The sequence below is a fragment of the Rattus rattus genome, chromosome 4 (assembly GCF_011064425.1).
Source record: "Rattus rattus isolate New Zealand chromosome 4, Rrattus_CSIRO_v1, whole genome shotgun sequence".
NCBI lineage: Eukaryota > Metazoa > Chordata > Mammalia > Rodentia > Muridae > Rattus > Rattus rattus.
The window spans coordinates 17,577,996-17,600,950 of record NC_046157.1 but is presented as its reverse complement, the minus strand read 5'-3'; the positions used below and the strand labels follow the sequence as shown (position 1 = coordinate 17,600,950).

At 47.3% G+C, this 22,955-nt stretch overlaps 2 protein-coding genes across 2 annotated transcripts in view; one reads left to right on the top strand and one right to left on the bottom strand.

Annotated features, from left to right (window-relative positions):
- Muc20 (mucin 20, cell surface associated) overlaps positions 1–14,533 on the top strand; it is a 17,542-nt gene extending 3,009 nt beyond the window's left edge. Inside the window, exons 2-5 of the mRNA XM_032900118.1 lie at positions 99–524; positions 1,058–2,365; positions 10,936–11,027; positions 14,180–14,533. Of these exons, the coding sequence (XP_032756009.1) occupies positions 99–524; positions 1,058–2,365; positions 10,936–11,027; positions 14,180–14,248 (1,895 nt within the window). The 3' untranslated portion in view covers positions 14,249–14,533. The remainder of the gene's footprint in view (positions 1–98; positions 525–1,057; positions 2,366–10,935; positions 11,028–14,179) is intronic.
- A 6,836-nt stretch (positions 14,534–21,369) lies between these two features.
- Positions 21,370–22,955, bottom strand: part of Muc4 (mucin 4, cell surface associated) — a 28,160-nt gene continuing 26,574 nt past the window's right edge. The window contains exons 23-24 of the mRNA XM_032900119.1: positions 22,744–22,906; positions 21,370–21,936 (exon numbers count right to left, since the gene is read on the bottom strand). Of these exons, the coding sequence (XP_032756010.1) occupies positions 21,741–21,936; positions 22,744–22,906 (359 nt within the window). The 3' untranslated portion in view covers positions 21,370–21,740. The remainder of the gene's footprint in view (positions 21,937–22,743; positions 22,907–22,955) is intronic.

Sequence of the window (22,955 nt, the reverse complement as noted above, 5' to 3'; positions counted from 1 at the left end):
TATACAGACAATGACCCTCCATGCCATCCAATAGCACCCAGGGCATAAACCGTGAAGTCAGTCACCGGAATTCACCAGGTTGTTCTCACCCGACACAGGTCTCGGCATTAGCAGATCCATTCCTTTGGTGACAACCAACAGCACGGAAGTGCCCACCTTCCCTCAAAGGGACAGACCCAGCTCAGAGCGAGCTTTCCAGACCACCAACCTGACTCAGTATGTTCCTCTAGACACGAAAACTCTTGGCACTGAAACTGCTCCTAACACCTTAATTGCAACCAGTGCCAATTCAGAACTCAATTCCAGGAACACCCAGACCACCTCTTTTGTAACAAAGACCAGGAAGACACATCCTACTACTCTTGCAGCACCATTCCTTGAGACCCAGACCATCTCTTCTAATGTGTCAACCCTAAATATTCAGACCACTTCCCCAACAGCATCGTCCCTGGATTCCCAGACCACTTTCCCTGCACCATCATCATCTCTGACCACTTCCCCTGCACCATCATCCCTGACCACTTTCCCTCCACCACCATCATCATCCCTGACCACTTCCCCTCCACCACCATCCCTGACCACTTTCCCTGCACCATCATCATCTCTGACCACTTTCCCTGCACCATCATCATCTCTGACCACTTCCCCTCCACCACCATCATCATCCCTGACCACTTCCCCTCCACCACCATCCCTGACCACTTTCCCTGCACCATCATCATCTCTGACCACTTCCCCTCCACCACCATCATCATCCCTGACCACTTCCCCTGCACCATCATCATCCCTGACCACTTCCCCTGCACCATCATCCCTGACCACTTTCCCTCCACCACCATCATCATCCCTGACCACTTCCCCTGCACCATCATCATCTCTGACCACTTCCCCTGCACCATCATCCCCTGACCACTTCCCCTGCTCATCACCACTTTCCCTCCACCACCATCATCATCCATCACCACTTCCCCTGCACCATCATCATCCCTGACCACTTCCCCTCCACCACCATCCCTGACCACTTCCCTGCACCACCATTCCCCTGCACCATCATCCCCGACCACTTCCCCTGCACCACCATCCTTGACCACTTCCCCTGCACCATCATCATCCCTGACCACTTCCCCTGCACCATCATCATCCCTGACCACTTCCCCTGCACCATCATCATCCCTGACCACTTCCCCTGCACCATCATCTCTGACCACTTCCCCTGCACCACCATTCCTGGGGAACCAGACCGTCTCGCCTGTTGAATTGACCCTAAAGACCCAGACCATTCCCTCTGTAACAGAGGCCAGAACTCTTTCGATAAGAATACCTTCCAACTTCATGGTTGTGCACACCATCCCTACAGGGACATTGGCACCAAGTGACAGCCCCAGAGCTGGGATGAGCACTGTCAAAGCTGGCACAGTGAGTGACCCCATAGAAGCCGTCCTTGACACCCTTTGTACTGATGACAGCTCTGAGGAGACAAGGAAGATCACAGTTGACCTCCTGACTTTGGCATACCCCTCCATGGGAGTGGAGCATCTGTCTTCAGAGAGCAGCTCCTCCTCTGACAGCTCAGCTGGGGTCCTCAGCAGCTCTCAGGCCCTGGGACCCGACAGTACAACTCCAGCCAAGGACTCAGTTGCCTTCAGCATCTCCCATATTAAGCTCACCACCTGCATCACGGAAATAGAAACAACCATCACCATCTCTGGGACCCCAGACGCGAGCCGCAGCCCTGCAGAAGCAATGACAGCCTTATCTGCTTCTGAGATGTTAACTTTGCCTCCGTCCACTGAGGCAAAGCCAGTTGTCCCTAAGACCACAAGCTCATCTGGGATCCTGTCAACTGCCACTACCCTGGCCCTTGCCACCACCCTTGAGGGTACACTCCCTGCTAGTGGAATCACAGAAAGCGAAATAGCAGTGGCCCAGACTCCTACCTCCAGTGGAACTTTGGCTACAGGAGGAACCCAGGTGACAGTTAGAAGGAACCCATTGGAAGACACTTCAGCACTCTCTAGTGAGACACAAAGCCACACTGAGGTTTTGGGTACCATCACAGTCCCCACGGTTGCTGGATCAACAGTAGGAGAAGCAACCTCTCTTGTGAGTTCCACAGCTCTAGACAGCAGTCTCTCAGCAGTGGTCACCACCAAGGGTTCTGCTTCCTCAGAGACTTTAACCACAGACAATACAACCAACAGCTCCTTCCTCACAGGGAGTCGCCCTCCTTCTTTAATCTATTCGACAACAGCTAGCACCAGTGAAAGAGCAAACATCACTTTAACCAAGACCACAGCCTCACCGAAGCCCTCGATGAATCCCGCACCCACTGCTTGGACAAGGAAAACCACAGAGCACGATCCAGGTAAGCGAAAGTCCCACAAATGCTTTTTGGAGACTTGGAGTAACCTTAAGGAGTTGAGAGGAAAGAAGGAAGAAAAGGCCAGTATTACACCCTCTCCCTGACATTTCATAATCTCCTGGTCGTTTGGTAAAATACAGCTAAGACGTGTATGTGATGTAGTGATGCATAGGTGATGTTGTGATGCATGTGTGATGTCATGATGTATATGTAATGTAGTGATATATACGTGATGTATTGATGTATATGTGATGTAGTGATGTATACGTGATGTCATGATGTATGTGTGATGTAGTGATGTATACGTGATGTCATGATGTATGTGTGATGTAGTGATGTATACATGATGTCATGATGTATACATGATGTAGTGATGTCCTGAATTTAAGGAAGGTGGCCCTCACTCCACTTTACAGAGGAGAAAGTGCCAGTGTGGAGCACAGAGACTTGGCCTGTGTCACAGAGTTAGTACACAGCAGAAGAGGGAGTCATCTCTGTTTTTGTCATCTCTGTCTCCATCATCTCTGTCTTCGTCATGTCTGTCTCCGTCATGTCTGTCTCAGTCATCTCTGTCTCCATCATCTCTGTCTCCATCATGTCTGTCTGTCATGTCTGTCTCCATCATCTCTGTCTCCATCATGTCTGTCTCCATCATGTCTGTCTCCATCATCTCTGTCTCCATCATCTCTGTCTCCATCATCTCTGTCTCCATCATGTCTGTCTCCGTCATGTCTGTCTCAGTCATCCCTGTCTCCATCATCTCTGTCTCCATCATCTCTCTCAGTCTTGATCTATCTCTGTTACCTCTGCCTCTGTTTCTATGTCCATCTCTACCTGCATCACCATGTATTTGGTCTCTATCTCTGTTTTCGCTCTCATCTCTGTCAGCTCTATCTGTATCTGTCAGGCATGGTATCTCTGGCCTTCAAACCAGCACTCAGGAGGCTAAGCAGAAGGACTGCAAATTTGAAGCCAGCTTGATCTATGTAGTAAGACCTTATGAAAAACAGAAATTAAAACAAAAAAATATTTACTCACAACCATGCTATTGAGTATCTTTTTTATTCTGGGCAAAATTAATATAAAAACACTTTGCAGTTAGTAGCAGAACCCATAAGGGAATTCACCAGGTGCTTTGGCTTTCTATCTGGACCAAGAGCAGGTTTCTTTCTCTCACCCTCTCTCTGTCTCTGTCTTTCTTGTCCCCCTTCTCTTTCTTATCATCGCCATCATTATTGGTGTGTGTGTGTGTGTGTGTGTGTGTGTGTGTATGAGTGTGGTATTTGTGAGTGTGCATATTGTGTGAACGTATGTGAGTATGTGTATATGTATGTGAGTGTTGTGTGTATGTGTGTATAAGTGTGTGAGTGGTAAGTATGTGCACGTGTGTGGTAGGAACAGGAATTCATGTGTCATGGTGCACGTGAAAAGATCATTTCCTTTCTTGCACGTTTCCATAATCCAGGGATTATTCTCAGGTCACCCATCTTGCTCTGAAAGGCCCTTTATCCATTGAACCACTTGAAAGACTCAAGAGAGAGTTCTGAGCACACATTTCAAGGAAATCTGCTGTACTTAAACTCCAAACCACAACCTCACAGATTATCAATTTCCTTAATTCAGCAACTATCAGACACAAAACAAAACAAAACAGAAAAACAGTCAGTGCCAGGTCGGGGAGTCTAGGAAAAATTCTCTAGGGAAACAAAAGACCCTGTAGGCTGCTGGGACTAACGTAGGAGTCCCTAGCTGAGAACTGGCTGTCAATTTTTTTTTTTTCCTTTTTTTTTTCGGAGCTGGGGACTGAACCCAGGGCCTTGCGCTTGCTAGGCAAGCGCTCTACCACTGAGCTAAATCCCCAACCCCAATTTTTTTTTCTCAAGAAATGTAATGTTTATTTCTATTCTTCCCTGATAGCGAGGGGGTCTCACAGATTCTATCCAGTCCAGCTTGATGAAACAACATATCGTTATTGGCTCTCTACTGGAGCCCAGAGAGCTCAGCATCTCACCACGAGAATCCCACATCTTGTGTAACCTTAGGGAGAGATTGGGCCCCATAGGAACTCAGAGCCTGTGAGACTCTTATCCTCCTATGAGGGGATGGGCATTCATAGAGCTGATCTTGTCAAGGTCACAGTTGCTATGATCTGAGCCATCAGCCATCATGCCTAGCCCAGAGGAAACAGATGCTAGCTGTGAGCAAAAGGACTCTTAACTCGCCAACATTTGCTTCGACCACTCCAGAAGGCTAATGACTTAAGGACAAGTCGTTGGGGTGAGGGAAAAATCATCTTGGGGCTCTCACATATCCTGAAGGGCTTCCTACGGAGGGAGGAAGGAGGGAGCAGGGGACAGAGTTGATTCCTGGAGACTTTTAGGAGCCGAGACAGCAGACTGCTGTCTTAGTCACTCTTACCTGGTTTCCTTTAGCCTAAAGGGGAGAAGAGCATGAGGTAAATTTAAGGTAAGTCAACTTTGTATTAGTTTCATAGGAGACAGTTCTTAAATGGTTAAAACCAATAGTTTAAAGTCGAACAGGAATCTGGCCCAGAGGTGAAGGCAGCAGAGGAGACAGATACAGCGCAGAGGCATTTCCGATTTCCGTCTTGTCTTAAGGACTTGTCAGACATCCACAGATCCAAGCAGTCAGTGCTTTTAGCAAAAGTGACCTCTGAGCCAGGAAAGGTAACATACTCAACTGGTGACAGCAAAAGCAGTCAGAAGTGTCTACAGTGCATTATTGAGAGACTAAGGCTACGACGCTCAGCTCCATGATATCCATAATCAGTGATTTTAAAAGTCAACTGAAGTTGGTAGAGCGCTTGCCTAGGAAGGGCAAGGCCCTGGGTTCGGTCCCCACCTCCGAAAAAAAAGAACCAAAAAAAAAAAAAAAAAAAGTAAATGAAGCTAGATCATGTATGTTTCTCTTAAGATAAAAGATAGAATTTAGCGGACAGTGGTGGCTCATGCCTTTAATCCCAGCACTCGGGAGGCAGAGGCAGAAGCAGAGGCAGAGGGCAGAGGCAGAGGCAGAGGCAGAGGCAGAGGCAGAGGCAGAGGCAGAGGCAGAGGCAGAGGCAGAGGCAGAGGCAGAGGCAGAGGCAGAGGCAGAGGCAGAGGCAGAGGCAGGTGGATCTCTGTGAGTTTGAAGTCAGCCTGGTCTACAGAGTGACTTACAGGACAGTCAGGGCTACATAGTGAGCTCCTATCTCAAAAAAAAAAAAAAAAAAAAAAAAAAAACTTTCTGGTAGAATTGGAAAGGCGGAAAGGCTAAGCTAGGCAGCCTCCTGACACTACCAGCTTCCTGCTGGAAGCACAGCACTCAGCTCAGGGCACCCCTTGGTGGGCCGGCCCCTCCGCAGCATTCTTTCAGGGCAAGCCTTTGAGGATCACCCTCTCCAGCACTCTTTCTGCCCAGGGTCCTCTCCAATTGAATCATCCAAGGTCTCCAGGTCTTAAGAACATTCTAGATCCACTTCCAAGGTCTCCAGGTGTCCCCGCCAGCGGGGACCCAGTTATTCAGGGTCCCGAAGAGGCTTTCTACCTGTGGGCCAAAATGGGGGTGAAGAGAAGAAGGAGACCAAGCAAGATTCTGTTGTCAAGGTCTCGTTTATTGAGAGGAATGTACAGCATTTAAAGCTCTGAGGCAGGAAATGAAGCAGGAACTGAAGCTTAGGGTGGGGGAGTTTGGGAAGTGCCCAAGGATATAAGGTGAATCACTACACTGCAAGATATCCTCCTATAACAAAGAGGCAACAGTCTTCCGGGGACATGTTCTTTGAAAAGGTCGAACCCTTCTCAGGAATCTGCTCAGGGACATCCGGTGTTTTGCTCAGGCTGAAACATCCTGTCATTGCTCCCAGGGTCTTCCTGGGAGAGGCTCTTAGTTCAACAATCTCATGTCCGTATGGCAGTCGTCTCAAGGTTAAACCTCTGTGGCCATGCAGCCCAGAGTCAAGTAGCCACCTTGAGCTATGCATTCACAAAGCGGCTAGGCCCAAATCCAACACGGCTCACTGCATCTCCCCGTTATTCTTTTTATTAAAAAAAAGGACCATTAGGTGGAAGTAGTGGTCTGAGAGAGATCAGACATGCCTCACAGAGTGCCCAGCTCGGCCATGGTGAGCCACTCTTGCAGTTAGGACTGCACCCCAATGGCTAGGAATGAACTTATGCTGTAACACACCATTCTGGGCTAACCGTGTGTGTGGTTAAGGAGGGAGAAACTGGGCAGAGGAGCATTTGACCGGCCCGCACGTTTAAACGGGGTGTAGCCACCTCTGTCTTAGGATCGACCTCTCGAACCCCAGCCTTATCTGTCATAGGATCACCTTGTCGCCCCCAAGGCACCATGTCTTAGATTGGTCAAGGGTCAGAGGAAGTTGCCCGTCCCTGAGGATAGCTACATTGGATCATCTTCTCATTCCTCTTACTTGAGCCCAGGGGCGAAAGAGTAGGAGCCAGATGGCATTAATATAAGAGATTGTAGAAATTGAGCCTCTCCCGAAGTAGTGGGCACCTCATCTGGTTCTCCTCAGCTGCTATGGCCATACCACCAAGGGCCTAGTCAAGCCTCTCCTGTAATAAAATTTAGAATTCCCAATTGTTAGCAACTACTCCAGAAAGTTCACCCACTGTGCTTGCCTAACAATAGATTGGGGGAGGGTAGCTCCAGACACTGCAGACACAATGGCTGCAGCAGTAATGGCTGCTACAAAAGCAGCGAAAGTGCCAAGGTCTTTCCCAGGACAGTTCAGGATCAGTCATTCTTCTCTGGAACAACCAGCAGGCAAGGGAACTCTGCCCCGGTTATATAGATCTCAGACAACACCAGTTAAGGCAGCAAGAGTCACCAGGGGAATGAGGGGGGATCTTCTATCTTTCTCTCAGGGCAGAGGAAAGACTCCAGGGACCAACCACGAGAGCTGAATCTTCATGTAATCAGGATCAGCAAGTCTCAGCAACCACCTCTGGCAGCTGGCATACTCTTTGTAGCATCCTGTAGAAAAACACAAAGATTCCCTCTTCCCCATATAAAATACCTGGACAGGATCATGCCAGTATGTGGGTCTTTCTATTTCACCTAGGCAGAAGTATGCCTAGTTGTAGGGTGCCATAAACACCAAACAAGAGTTCCTTGGCATACAAATTTTAACATTGAAATAAAAGGAGTATTATTTAGCATACAGGGATAACTCCCCCTTTTTATTTATTAAGATATTGTTAAGATATTATTTATTAAGATAAGTCCTTGAGGATTAAATTGAGGACATTGAGCACTTGTATTTATAAATTGACTTGTATACCAAATTATTGTTTTGGTGATATAAAGAATGAGATTTTTTGACTGTTTCTATATAAGGCCTATAATCTGCCTGGTATCATTGTCCTCCCTTGCTAAGGGGTCTAGGCAATCCAGTTTGAGTTCTTAAATGATCTATTAAGGAACAGTACTTAGTGCTCTTAACCATTAAGCCATCTCTCCAGCCCCTCACCAGCTTTATTTACCTAAACATAAGCATTAATTAGAGATGCCAAATCCTATAAATACTGTCCAGATTCAGTCTTACTAGAAATCCCTGAGCCGGCAGGGTGAGGCTGGGCATTGAAAGTAAGCAAATGGAGCTTCCTCTTTTCGTGAGGGTGTGTTATCAACTCCATTACCATTTTCAAAGAGCTGGGTCTATGGTTTTGTTTAGTTCTCTGAGCCAGAGCACTGAAAGGACAGTGAGTTGTCAGACATTAACTGAAATCATCACTCACTGATTTCAAGTAGAAAACTTGTCTCCAATAAAGCATTAAGTAATTGTAATCAATTGTAAACCACAAGCCACACATTGGTTATCAGCATATGAATTGAAAGCTTGATTTTTAACATTTAAAAACAGTGGCTACAGCACGTAATTTAATAGTCTGTGTTGAAGCAGGGGAAACTCAAGAGAATAAACAAGTGATCCAATCATACATGTAGCCTTTTCATTAGATGAACCACCTATAAATACACTAAGCGCATTTCCTATGGGTTGCATGTACAAATTTATAGGAAATACAAAAGCATACAAAGAGGAAAATTACCAACTTTGCCTGAAAAATTTGTATATGTGATAGGCCAAATATCAGTATTTTGTAATAACCAATTTAATTGCTGTTTGGAATAAGATATGTTTTACCAGGTTTTTTTTTTCTTTTTTTTTTTTTAATACTTTCAAGACTCTAGCCTACAATTCTGTATTAACACAACTGAAGCTTTATCTCCATAAACCTTGTGTTGCAGGGCCACAGCAGATGCCCTTGCAGCACCTAGCTGGACTCCGCCTTAAGATAGCCCTAAGTAATTCTCAACTCTCTTTTGTGTCTTACTAAGTCTTTAGCATCAGGATTCCAATCTGACACTATCTGAACCTACACACAAAAGGTCATGACTGCCTTTTTAGAACTTCTAAACTTATACAGGTTGTGATCCCAGAGGCACAGTCCCAAGAAGTGTTAGAGTACTAACATATGCAATGTTACATCATTTGCAATGGAAATCAAGCCTATCCCCACACCTATCCCAAAGGAACCCAGGGCAAACCTGAAATTCTTGTTTCTCAAGCACACTCAAGTGAGCATTAGAGATTTCCTGTAACAGCCACTAACAAGCATCCCAAGTGGGATGGTGAGAAAACAAGAAGAGAGTCCAGAAAATAGAGGTCTGCTGAAGAGGGCAAAAGCATTTAGTCACATAGAAAAACAATCAAAAGATTAACAAACAAAAAAACAAAAGTGTGCACAAAACAAAAAACAAGCGGCCGCCACAAGATTGCCACAAAACTGAGCTGATTCAGATGGGAGCTTCCATGAGCTCAGCAAAGACAGATGAACGGGAGCGGATTCCACATCACTCCTCCTTCCCAACCAGAATCTTCCCATTGTCAAAGTCACAGGTAACACAAAACAAAGACCTAAGACACACAGACAAAGACCACTTGGAAATACAGACAGCCGAAAGGCGGGTCTTTTGTCCAATCCATGAGAATCGCCAATCCTCACCGCACCCAGACGGAATCTCCCAGGCGCCCCTGGGGTCCCTTCTACCTCCTGGGACGCCTCCCAGGGCAGTGCAATTGGAGTCCCTGGCACATCTACCGCTCACATTTGCCTCTCTCCTGAGACACGATCCTCCCTCTCAGCCTGAGATGGGAGCATCTGCAAAACCAGAACTCCAGAACTCCAGAACTCGAGAGCAACTACAGACCCAGAGTTTAGCCGGCACAAAACACAAAGACACAAAGACACAGACACTACCTCCTGAATCGAATCGCCTAGGATCCTTTTTTTTACAATAAGACATTTAAACACTTTCCAACCTTATTCCAACTATAGGAATTAATTTCTGCTCCTTCAATAATAAACCAAGGACAAGTTTCTCACACAAGGAAAAAAAATTCACTTAAAATTAACCAGAGACACCTTTCATCAATAAAACAAAAAAAACTTGATTAAATCCTTTTTCTTAACTCTTAATCCTCTCTCCCTGAGTGAGCGCTTGATCTCTCCTATGAAACAAGCCTCCTAAATCCATACCTTCCCCATGGCGATGGGATGACACTTATTCGACCGGTCTTACCTCCCTCTCCAGCGATGCACGAGCTATAATGGCCTGAAGAGTCTTCATTCCGCTGCAGCTCTTTTATCTCCGCCGGCCCTGTAGTCGGCCTTGCTTCGGGTCCCTGTTCGGGCGCCACTTGCCCCGCCTTGCTGGGGCTTCATAATTTACAGGAAACGAGGGAGATGCTACCTGAGGGCCAAAATGGGGGTGAAGAGAAGAAGGAGACCAAGCAAGATTCTGTTGTCAAGGTCTCGTTTATTGAGAGGAATGTACAGCATTTAAAGCTCTGAGGCAGGAAATGAAGCAGGAACTGAAGCTTAGGGTGGGGGAGTTTGGGAAGTGCCCAAGGATATAAGGTGAATCACTACACTGCAAGATATCCTCCTATAACAAAGAGGCAACAGTCTTCCGGGGACATGTTCTTTTGAAAGGTCGAACCCTTCTCAGGAATCTGCTCAGGGACATCCGTGTTTTGCTCAGGCTGAAACATCCTGTCATTGCTCCCAGGGTCTTCCTGGGAGAGGCTCTAGTTCAACAATCTCATGTCCGTGATGGCAGTCGCCTCAAGGTTAAACCTCTGTATGCAGCCCAGAGTCAAGTAGCCACCTTGAGCTATGCATTCACAAAGCGGCTAGGCCCAAATCCAATACGGCTCACTGCATCCAGGTCTTAAGAACATTCTAGATCCACTTCCATTTTCCCTTCCTCACTCTTCTCTGTGACTTTTTCAAATATGGGGGTGCCCTAAGACACGGTGCACTCCACTCACTCACTGGTCAGGGGGACACGGCAGTAGGCGTAATTACTCTAGGAAGGGAGTCCTCGGTTCTGTTTGCAGCGAGCCAGTGTCAAATCTGTGGAGACACACACGTTTTCCGGTGGGAGTATAGAGGAGGAGGAGAAGGGGCATGGAGAAGGGGCCTAGGCTGGAGATGAGTCAGCTGTGTTTGCACTGTCTCCTGTCTATCCTTAACCTTCAGGTAAAAATGGAGGCTTCCTCCTTGTACGGCTGACCGTGACCTCCCCTAAGGACCTCACTGAGCACATCTCCAGAGAGAAGCTGATGCACCAGGTACGTGTACACCAGAAGTAAGTGACAGGGTCTTGGGAACTCCAGGGAGCGTCTGCAGGGCCTGGGAGGACGACGACTCTGTGAAAGAGCGTTTGGGGCTGAACCGGGGCTCATGGCTGGCTTTGATCTTGCCAACCTTCTCAATCCTTGTTTCTTTTCTGTTTCTCCCCACCCCAGATACAATTTTTTTCAGGTCTAGGAAGTGTAGGTCTTCTGGCCTTTGAAAAGGCCAATATTAATGGGAAAGTAACAGAGATTTTGGTGCAAGCAGCAGGAGCCAAGGCAGGGTAGTTTACTCGGAAAAGACACAATCTGAGAAATCTTCAGGCGACCCTTCCAGCTTTGGATATGGCCGCAGCCAGCAGTGCAAACACTGTCTCTCTCAGCTCCGTGCCTTTCATCCTTCACAGTCTTTCTCTATACACAAGGAAGGGGCTTATCATCATTTAGTCACACAAAAACTACCTCCCTCTCCCCGAATCCACATGACCTCCAGAGAAGGCCTGGTCTCGTTAGCTTACAACATCCATGGTGCTAGTTTCATGTCTGTTGCAGGGAGAAAATAACCTAACAAACGTCAATTTATGGTGGAAAGGGTTTATTTCTAAGTTAGAAGTCTATTGCTGTGATGAGACACCACAATCAAGCCAACTTGTAGAAGAACGAGCTCATTGGATGCTCGCTGTGTCTGAGGGTGAACACCCATGACCATCGTGTCAGGGAGCATGGAAGCAGGAAGGCATGCATGGCGCTGTGTAGAAGCTGAGAGCTCACATCTTGAGACAACACGAGGCAGGGAGTTAATAGAGAATGCCATGGGCTTTTGAAAAGCCAGTGACATGGCCCCTCTAACAAGGCCACACCACATCTCTTAATCCTTCCCAAACAATTCCACTGAAGACCAAGTACTCAAATATCTGAGCCATTCTCATTCAAACCACCACAGCAGGGAAGTCAAAAGAGTAGGCACTTCAAACAGCTCATCATAGCACAGCCACAGCCAAGAGCAGCGGCAAAAAATACAAGCAAGCTTCTCTTCTTTACTCTTGTACAGTCCAGTACCCAAGCCAAGGGAATGGTGCCACCAATAGTGGGCTAGATCTTCCCATACATATTAACTGACTTATTAAGACAACCTCGCACAGACAGACTAAACTGATCCAGACAAGGCCTCATTAAGACTCTTCCTAGGTGATTCTAGATGGCATCAAATTGACAAACCTAACATCACAGATACCATGACTGACATCTCAAAAAACACCACAAATGGGAAAAGATATAAAATAGGGATGCTAGATATTAAACCCCTTGGAGACATGCTCCAGGTAGGAAGGGAGGTTGTAGTGCATCTGAATACCAATTTGGAGGAATTCTCTCACTTCTAGACCATTAGTAAAATTCTGGGGTCTAGGCTCTTGGGAATGCTATAATGATTGGAAGATTAAACTGGGTCAGCTCAGTATAAATGTCACAGGCCTAGCTCAGTGCTGGTCTCATGAAGTGTCCAAGTTCTGCCTGTATTGTGGACAGTGCAACTAGACCTGGTGTACCACCTAAGACAATGGCGCCTTGACCCTGCCCTCCCGGATGTCTCAGCTTCAGCCAGCACCTTTCATCGTCAATGAGAGTCACATTAGTTCATGCTCTGTGCTGTCTAGTAAAGGAATAGCCCCTAAGGAGGGGCTGACTGGCAGCTTTACGATAGGGGTATAGTCCTGCTGCCAGGATAGACAGGTGAGGTGGTTGCTGTTACAGAGTGGAACTTGCTGTTATCCCTGCCCGTAGGATCCCCCGGTGAAAAGCAAAAGAAGCCTGCCATCTGTCACTCTCTGGTCTCATCTGGCTCCTGTGATTTTTTTTTTCTATTCTCTTTTCATAATGTAAATAAGTCTCCCCACCCCCACATCTAAGTTTTGCATTATCTTTATTTTATGTGTGTGGACATTTTCCCTGCATGTAATCTATACACTATGTCTATGCCTGGTGCCCCTGGAGACCCACAGCAGGTACCAAATTCACTGGAACTGGAGTTACAGATGATTGTGAACCTCCATGGGGGTGGAAGGAATCAAACCCAGGCCTTCTGCAGGAGCAACAAGTGCTCTTAACCACTGGGACACCTCTCCGGCCCCAGATCTAGTTAGTTTCAGATCTTAGATGATCAGGTCTTAGGACTTCTGAGAATTACTACAGTGACATTGATGAGAGTAAAAAGCAAAGCTCGTTGCTTTGCAAACAAGGGGAGGGAGGGCTCAGATGCACAGAAGCAAAGGAATGGCAGAAGAGTAGCTTTGACAAGCATGAGGGCACGCTCCCTGGGACACTGTCCTCTCTCTGCTCACTGTCAGTGGGTGCCATGCTTCCTCGGTGAGCCATCACAAGCGGGACGTCATCTTTGGATTGCTGGTTACAAAGCCTAAGTTCTGGGCAGGAGCATCCAGTTGGCCAAGCTTGGCTTTTGTAGTCACCAATCGCTCTTCTGGGATATCAACAGAGAGTAAATATCTGACTCTCTGGATTCTCTTAGTAACAAGGAGGCCCACGGGAACCCTCCTCATGAGGACTTCTGCCCACAAGGCATCAACATTTGATGTAGGACAGACAGGTGTCATCTGTCACAAACATCGAAGTGGCAAGCACGGATCCTCCTGGGAGAGAGAGAGGCCACAGTGGAGTGTGGAACTGACACCTCAACTAGCGACTATTTCAGAGGTCAGAGAGCAACCATGGAGCTCAGGATCAGGTCAGGCCGCTGAGGTACAGGAGTGAGGCCACACAGGATTGCATTTATTCTATTGTTATTGTAATTGTTATTGTTATTATATTTCATTCCTTTATTTTTATGAAATTCATTAAGTGTATTGATTTCTGTTGAGGTCTGGCCAATGGCCGGGGAGTCAGGCAGATCTGAGGTTGGGTCCTAGTTAGCTGTGTGGATTGGTTACTTCAGTCCATACTACCTCTACCTCTTATAGAATGAGGTTAAGAGCCCCTTCAGTGTATGGCTGTTGTGAGATTTAAGTGGCCCTTGCTATCACAGGAGAGGGTCAGGAAGCATCAGGATATCCCTCCCCTGGCCCCTCTCATCCTTGGCTTACAGTGGGCTCCCAGGCAGATAGGTTGGGTACCCCACCAGTTATTTTGCTTTCCAGCTCCGCCGTGAACTGCACACCCACATGCCACTTGTCCAAGTGTCCTTACTGAGCATCAGGAGGAGCTGAAGAATGCAAGTTGCAACCAGGCATGGCCCCCATGTCAGAAGAAGTGATGGCACCCGTGGCCAAGATGCTACCAACAGACCAAGGCCACGGTTCTGTGCTATGGACTCAGAAGGTTCCCATGAAGCTCAGCTGGCTGGAGAGCCCTCCTCCATACCTGACCACAAGACGTTGGTCCACTTATGCCTGAGTGTATGTGCACGGGGAGAGGCTGGCCTGTTTCCAGTGACGGCCTTCACCTCCTCTGACTGGTTATTGTATTTCAGTAAAGGGAGACCTGATCACTCACCTGTGCTCTTCTGTTTTATACTCAATGACACTCGGCGTGACCTCAGAGACTATCTGTATTGACCCCATGTGCCTTTGATGTTTTTACTATGTGAGAATTTGGGGAGCGATTTTTTCCCCGTTGCCTGGTTTGGTTTGGCTTGGCATTTATCAAGACTTGCCCTGGAGCCTCCTGAACCTTGCATTAGTCAGCTGCCACTAGAGTAAAATATGAGATAATCAGCTTCCAATGAGAAAAAGCTTATTTCTGCTCATGGTTGAGATGGTTCTGGGTCAAAATCGGGCAAACCCATTGCTTCAGGCCTCATGTCAGGTCAAAATAGGATAGATCCATTGCTTTGTGTATTAGGTGGGAGTGCCGGATGGCAGAGGTGGCGTGTGCCGGCTGCTTGTCTTATGCCCAGAAAGCAAAACGAAGGAAGAGGAAGGCGCTGGGGCACCCCACCCCCTTCAAGGACATATCCCCTTAGGATATCTCCTAAACGTCCCACCTACTGAGGAACCACCCTAAGGACCAGGCCTTTAACACAGGGGCCTTCCAGAGACACATCCGAACCACAGCGAGATTCTTCAGGGCAGGGACCATATTTGTTAATCTCAGACCAGTTGAGCCTGGGAGAACCTGGTCCAAGAGAGGGAGGACTACAGAGAATGTCAAATTGGTTTAAATGTCAAGTTATGGACTCAAACTGGTTTAAAAAGAAAGTTGACTACAGGCAGTTACTCTTGCTGTGGCTCATGCCCATTATTTTAAAGTTAGATGTAGTTTGTTTTTCTTCTCTCATAAAAGCATAACTTGCTTAAGATTTTAAACTTTTGAAAAATCCAAGAGAGGAACGAGAAAGAGTAAGGCGGGCTGGGAGAAGAAAACCTGAAATACCAGCGCTTACATCCAGCAAGAGTTAATGCGCATGCCCAGCTGCTCACTCCGCCTGCCCACGTGGGTGTCGAGGGGACCCTACACACTCCGTGCTCCCCGATCTGAAGTTCTCAATCTCACTTGCTGCGTCTCCCTCGACTCAATTCAGCCACTCTGCAACCTTCAGCTGCCCCAGCCCAAATCCTCAGAACCAGTAGTCATTTTCCTTTCTCTCTCATACTTTATACAAGAAAATCCGAAGGGCTTCTCTTCCAGCACCCCACACTCTCCACGATCTCGCCATCTCTGCAGCCATCACTCAGGAGGGACGAAATGCTGCCGTCTCTCACCCGTGTTACTCCATGACTACAGACTTCCCATTGGTACCTGTGCCCACCTGAACACCCGGTCTAGTCCCGGACATTTTCTGGAGACTTCTCTTCCTAACACGTGGCAGGCCCGTGCTTCATACTCTTCCGTTTCATTCAGAGGAAAAGGCAAGTTTGGGCAACAGTGTGTAGAATAGTGAATAACGGGTACTGCTGCAGCCGCCTCTCTAGCCTGCTCTCTGGAATCTCTGTTCCTTGGACTTTGCCCTTCCTTGGATGCACCAGGCCTGCTGGGGTCTGGGGTCTTGGGAGCCTTTGTGTGCATTGTTCAGTCTGCTTAGATGGTCTCTCCTCCAGACATCTGCTCAGTGCCTCCTCCCTCTCCAGCTCCCTTCCCCCTCCTCAAAATACTCTACCCACAATGCCCTTCTCACCCTACATACCGACTGCCATTCTTCTTTGATATACCTGATAAAATATGTATTTCTTTTATTTGCTTTTATCACCGGAGTCCTTCAACTATAATGACACCCTTTGCCCATTGTCACATCCCTACCACCAAGGTGGTTATTAATATCAGATATCGACCGCACCCGTGCGGAAAGAGCACACCAAACCAACACCAACACGGTTCCATGTGGTGAGATTTAATGGGGGAAATGAGACAAGAGGAAGGGGCAAGAGAAAGAAGAGAAAAAGAGAGGGAGGGCGGAGAGAGTCTGCCTTTTATTTGGAATGTGACGTAACTACTCCCAGGTGGAGTTGCGAATTGAGCCAAAAGGTCTTCTGGGAAGGTATGGCCGTTGCCATGGCAACGCGACCAAATGGTGTCCCTGCTGAAGGCAATTGCTGATCCCATCACTAGGTTCTTGCACACAGTAATTTGTTGGGGAAGTAGCTCAGTCTTGGAGCAAAACACTGGGTTTCATCCCTGGCATTGAAATAATGACAGGGCTGCCCCATAAGTATGTTAAGTAGTTAATAAAAACATCCATCAGCTCTGCGGTTGCTCCAATAAAGGGGTGTGTACAGAGCTGGTGTGCTCTTTGAAGAGAGGCAGAACTGGAGACGCAATGGCAGTGAGGATGGCTTGATATGAGCGGCACGCAGCGTCACCTGAGGCCGTGGTGATGTCTGGGCCCATGCTGCTGCCTACAGACATGTCTGGGTCCTTGGCTCTGCCACAGCAGAGTCTGTGTTGATATCTGTGGTGTGAGGGTTCGGGATTTAGCTCAGTGGTAGCGCAAGGCTCGGGGTTCGGTCCTTAGCTCCAGAAAAAAAAAAAAAAAAAAAAAAAAGAAGAAGATATCTGTGGTGTGGCTGCCTGAGGCCATGTTGATGTTGAAGGGCATCCAAGCCAGCTACAGCATTCGAGAGAACTAGCTCTGCCCCTTGCCTGGACAGCCCAGGAGAGCTGGCTCTGATCATGTGATCTCTGGAGAGCAGACAGGCTACTGCCCAGGCCCAGATCCAGGGCTTTGAGTTAGCCCACTCCAACACTGACCCCGTCTATGAGCTGCTGGAGCACATGGTGCTGGTCCCGCAGCACCAGAGCACAGGATCTCCATGACTCAAGGCAAAAACTGGGTATCAGAGGGGACTCTCGGTGAAGCTCCAGGATTGATGGTGTAACAGAAGGCTGGAGTCTCAAACCACACCAAAGATTCATTACAATGAACGTTTGCAAGTAAAGCTGTGTGGGCAAAGGGTGCACTGTGTGACATACTGTGACACACAGTGACACGCGGTGACACACCACAGCTTCCATGGGGAGGGTTTTTGTTTGTTGTTGTTCTCTTTTCATTTTCATTTGTCAGGGAGGTGACAAGGGCAGAAGTCAGATAATGGAGGGACTGTGAAATAAGTGGGATTGGGGTGCTTGATGTGAAATTTACAACGAATACATTAGGAAAATGTGCATCCCTTCAACCCAGAGATTTTATTCCTAGTTTATTTTAAGAAAATAGTGAAAAAAGTCTATACAGAATCTAAAAATCTAAGCAAAACAAAAACAAAAACAAAAAACAAAAAACAAAAAACAAAAAACCTCAAGGAATTCCAGTAAGGCAGTCTAGTTGGATGCAGTAGATGTTAAAACACAATATTTCATTCAGTCTAGAGACATTCCTATCTGCCTCAATGGCTCATCAGCTAAAACCTGCTCTTGCAAAGGATTAGAGTTTGGTCCCTCGCATTCATGTCAGACAGCTCACAACTGACCATAACACTAACTCTGGGTTCTGATGCCCTCTTCTGGCCTCAGTGAGCACTGCACTCATGTGCACATAACTCATCACAGATACACACAGCACAAGTGATTTATAATAAAATAACTCCGGGCTGGAGGGATGGCTCAGAACATGCACTGCCCTTCTAGAGGACTTGAGTTCCATTTATTAGCATGGAGGAAAGTTCTTGATACCTTTGATACTTTTGATCTTATTTTTTGAAAACAAAATGGGGCTGGAGAGATGATGACTCAGTGGTTAAGAGCACGGACTGCTCTTCCACAGGTCCTGAGTTCAATTCCCAGCAACCACAAACTGGCTCACAACCATCTGTAATGAGATCTGATGCCCTCTTTTGGTGTGTCTGAAGATATTGACAGTGTACTCATATACATAAAATAAATAAATTTGGGGTTGGGGATTTAGCTCAGTGGTAGAGTGCTTGCCTAGGAAGCGCAAGGTCCTGGGTTCGGTCCCCAGCTCCGAAAAAAAGAACCAAAAAAAAAAAATTTTTTTAAAAAAGAAAATGAAACTGTTTTTCCCCCATATTCCTTTTCATATTATCTCTAGAAACTTTCAGGCTTTGAGTTTTAAAAGCCCGTGACCACATCAGTCTAGAGCTCTTTCTGCCCAGCACCAAGCCTGCCTGACTGCAGCGATGGTCATGGACTCATGCTCTAAAGCTGTGAGCAAGCCTCCAATTAACGTTTTCTTTATAAGTTGTCTCAGACACGATGTTTCCTCACAGCAATAGGGCAGTGTCTAAGACAGGTTACATGAGCAGATGTCTCTGAAATTAGGGCAGTGGGATCTGAAAGCTAAGAAAAGAGCACTCTGTGGTACAGTCAATCAAGACATCAACGGACTCGATGTCATCCCAGGCTGTGCTGTGACAAGGTGTGGAGGAAAGCAGCTAGCTTACGGAGGCCCTACGCCAAGCCTTTCATCTTCTCCTGCTCCAGACTTTCTTCAGTTGGTGACATCTACTCCAGAGGATAATTTAACATTATTTACATAATTAACATTAATTACATGTAAAGACCTGTATATACGGTGTTGATGATGATTGCTAGTAAATCAGAAAAAAAATTACAAAATATGGGACAGAACAATTGAAAGTATTTGGAAATTATGATTATAATTATATGTGTCATAAATATATTTTATTATATAAATTATGTTATGTAAATTATATATACATAAATATTACAGATATAAATACATGTGTGTGATTGTAATTGTGTGGAGGAGGGGGGAGAGGATCACAGTTAGCAGAGATAATGTCACTGAATCAGCAAGAGGCAAAAGGATGTGGAAAAAAATTCCCTAGCCATTAAGATTTTGAAGGTATGTACAGACAAGGTAAAAACATAGGGAGATGAATTGGTGGGTAAGAGCGCTCGCTTTAAGACTATGGTGACTTCGGTTCAGATCTCATACAAAAAGCCAGCCATGGCTATATGCAAATCCCAGTACTACCAGGGATGGGACAGAGACAGGAGGACCCCTGGGCCTTGCCAGCTGGTCACCTAACACAGCCAATGCGCTAGTACACACACACACACACACACACACACACACACACACAAAGCTATGTGAGGCAGTGCCTGGTAGCCAGCCCATGGGTGTGTCCCACCTGTAAAGGAGCAGACACCACATCGCTGTCTAGTCTGTAGAGTTTGGAGTGAGTTACCATGCCAGCAAACTGTTGTCTGCCATCCTGGACATTTAGCTCCTTGCTTTGGCCCACAGGAAGGTTCTAGAACATTCCTTTAAAGAAGAGTGAGCAAGGATACTGGCATTTGGGGCCCCGAACAGTTAGCTCCCTTTGTCCCTCAGCGGCCCCTCAGGGTGTCTCTGCTGCTTGTAACCAGCTGGGACTGACGAGCGTCTGCTTTCCTTTCTCAGAGAAGCTGGCACCCGGAAGAAGGACTTGCCCCTTTTTACTCCAGGTGCCAAAGTGACAGAATCCAAATTTTAAGAGCCGGAAGTAAACTCGTGAAGATGCGGAAGTGTCCTTAATCTAGTACGCCATTCACAAATCTGTGCCAGCCAGAGCGGACTGTCCCCGGGACACCTTCCTTTCCCTGTCAGTGGCCTATTCTGGGCTCTCCTTGCCGCAACAATCGTGGCCAGGGCTACTAGACAAGATACAGAATATCAAGTGTATTGCAACTCCAGATGAGCAATTAAAACAAACAAACAAACAAACAAAACAATTGTGCTTTGCCTAGGAAGCGCAAGGCCCTGGGTTCGGTCCCCAGCTCCGAAAAAAAGAACCAAAAAAAAAAAAAAATTGTGCTGGTGGCTTGCCAGGAGCTTAGTTTTTTGTTTTTTTTTTAAGATTTATTTATTCATTTATTTTATATATATATATATATATATATATATATATATATATGTACACTATAGCTGTCTTCAGACACACCAGAAGAGGGCATCAGATCCCATTACAGATGGTTGTGAGCCACCATGTGGTTGCTGGGAATTGAACTCAGGACCTCTGGAAGAGCAGTCAGTGCTCTTAACCGCTGAGCCATCTCTCCAGCCCCAGGAGCTTAGTTTTAGCTAGGCATCCTGAGTTTCTTATTTGCTAAATCTGACGACTTCCCTTCTTTATTCGAGGATGATCTGTATTTGAAAAGAGCACAGTCCGAGCTGTGTAATACGTTAGGTGCTCTGTGTACGTTAGCAAACAGAGCTCCTTCGGGAGACCTGATCTTGCTAAAGCCCCTCTGGTCTGGATCTTGCCATTCTGGCTGGGCCTCTGCTTCCCGAATTCCGTTCCAGGCGTCGTGGCTACACCTGGCCTGAACAGGCGAGGTACTTACTGATACAGCTCACAGGTTTGGAAATTGGAAGCCCAAGGTTGAATGGCTTCATCTCTTTGGCCTCTAAGTGAAGTCTCTTTGGCTAGGTCAAATGGCAGAGAAACAGAAAAGAGAACCTCCTGCTATCTGCAAAAGAGGCCAAGGGCACAGGCTACCCTCATAATAAAAACTCACTCCCTGGGGAACTGGGGTCCTTTGGGAAAGATCCCAGTCTTCACAAATGTGATTTCCATAATCTAATCGCCTTGTAGTAGGCCCTGCCTCTTGAAGGTTTACCTCTCCAACATGGCTACACCCGGGACCAAGGCTCGCCTAAACAAGTGTCCCAGAGCATTGGCTGAAGTGTAGGACTGGATGAGACAGGAGGAAGCGAGGATCAAGCCAGCATTGTAGCCACTGATGCAGCCAGCACAGGCAACTGGGAGCTGTGGTAGGGCTGTGCCCCACCATCTGGCTTTTCCACCCCCAGCCTAATATATATACAACTGCTACAACTGTGTTTATGAAAAGTAGAAAAACGCGTTAACCCTTCAGCCTCCAGAAGAAATCTGGAATGGAATCCATGGTTTGAAGACATAAAAGGATACTTTATTTAAATAGATTTTAATGAGAAGTATGCTGGTTTTATAAGTAAAAACATTTTGGTGAATATAAAGCCAGTCATCCATTAACTCTGGTGTGTGTGTGTGTGTGTGTGTATGTGTGTGTGTGTACATAGGCAATATCCTTTCCCATGTGCTGTATAGGAATCCATCCATCTCTACATTTGGTCATCTGGCCTTTTCCTATACCCATGGCCTACTAAAATGGTAGAGTCTGGTTTCACTCCCTTTATTCATGCTTGAAGAATCTCAAATCATCTTCATGCAGTCGGCCCTTTCCAGTCTCCCTAGAGCAGGGGCAGACCGATGGGCGGGTCCTGAGGTATCCTAGGTGCAGCTGCCCATCTGGGACGAGGCCTCACAGTTCTGAGTCCAGAGGGTAGGAGAACTTGTTCATGGAGCAGCCGCAGAAGTGAAAGACCACACATGCTAAGATGGCCAGTAGCAAGAGGGCACCCAGGGCTCCAAAGAGGATCCCGAAGAATGCCCCAAGTTTCACGCTTAGATGCTCACAGCGTTCGCCCCAGGATGTGTAGATGCTGAAGGTTGCGCAGCTGGGGACAGAGAGAACAAGTTGTGGTCAATGAGGAGGCCTTCCCCTCCTGGGGACCAGGGGTCATTATGCAGGACAGGTAGGGTGGGGGATCCAGCCAGCCCTAAGGCCATTTTGAAGTGAGGTCAAAATGGTATGGCTCAGAGGGATGGCGGACAAAGGCACGTGTGCCTGCACAGCCACAAACCTATCCCCTTATCTCTCAAAGGATGCGCTCCACCCTCGACTTAGCCCACCTCCTTTGACCAGTCCTGCACTAAGAGTGGGACAAGAGTAAACAGAGGACAATGGAAGACAAGCCCCTGTGTCCCTGCAGAGTTCTCTCCTCGGGGAAGACGCAGTTTGGTAATGCATGGAGGAGGCCTATGGAACCAGCCTCAGGGGTGTCCCCAGACTGAGTACCCCTGGGCAGGACTGGGACCAGCCAAGACACTTTGTTCTTTTCCACAAGGTCAGGGTGGGGGGCAAACATTCTTAGGAGGTTCTAGCACCTGGCATTTTACTTCCTGGGTGCCCACTGGACCCTCCCCTCTCTACAGTGCAGTTTCCCCAAGTCCGGAATGGTTGGAGTGAGCTTTTGCGATGAGCTTGGGTTTCAGTAGCAACACACATCTCTCTCCTCCATGCAGAGGAGTGCCACACGCTTTCTCCCACTGCCCCCTTTTTCTGTTTCTTGTCCTCCGGCCACTGGGGAGTCATCCCAATGTCATGTCTTGGGAGGGACCATTGTCTTCCTGGGCCTACTGTGGTGTCTTGTCAAACTTGAGTTCCCCAGTACTAGGCTGTCCTGCCCCAGGCCCGTACCCACCTGCACTGGGGCCCATCTGGCAGGTGCTTGCATTGGCCTCCATTGTGACAGTAGCCCTCACTACATGGGGACACACAGGTGACGCCATCCTGGGGGCTGTAGACCAAGCGGTAGCCTTTGTAGCCATCGCACGTGAAGTACTTGTCCAGCATACTTAGGTTCACTGCAGGCAAGAGAAACACGGAGTAAGCAGACCACAGAGACACAATCAT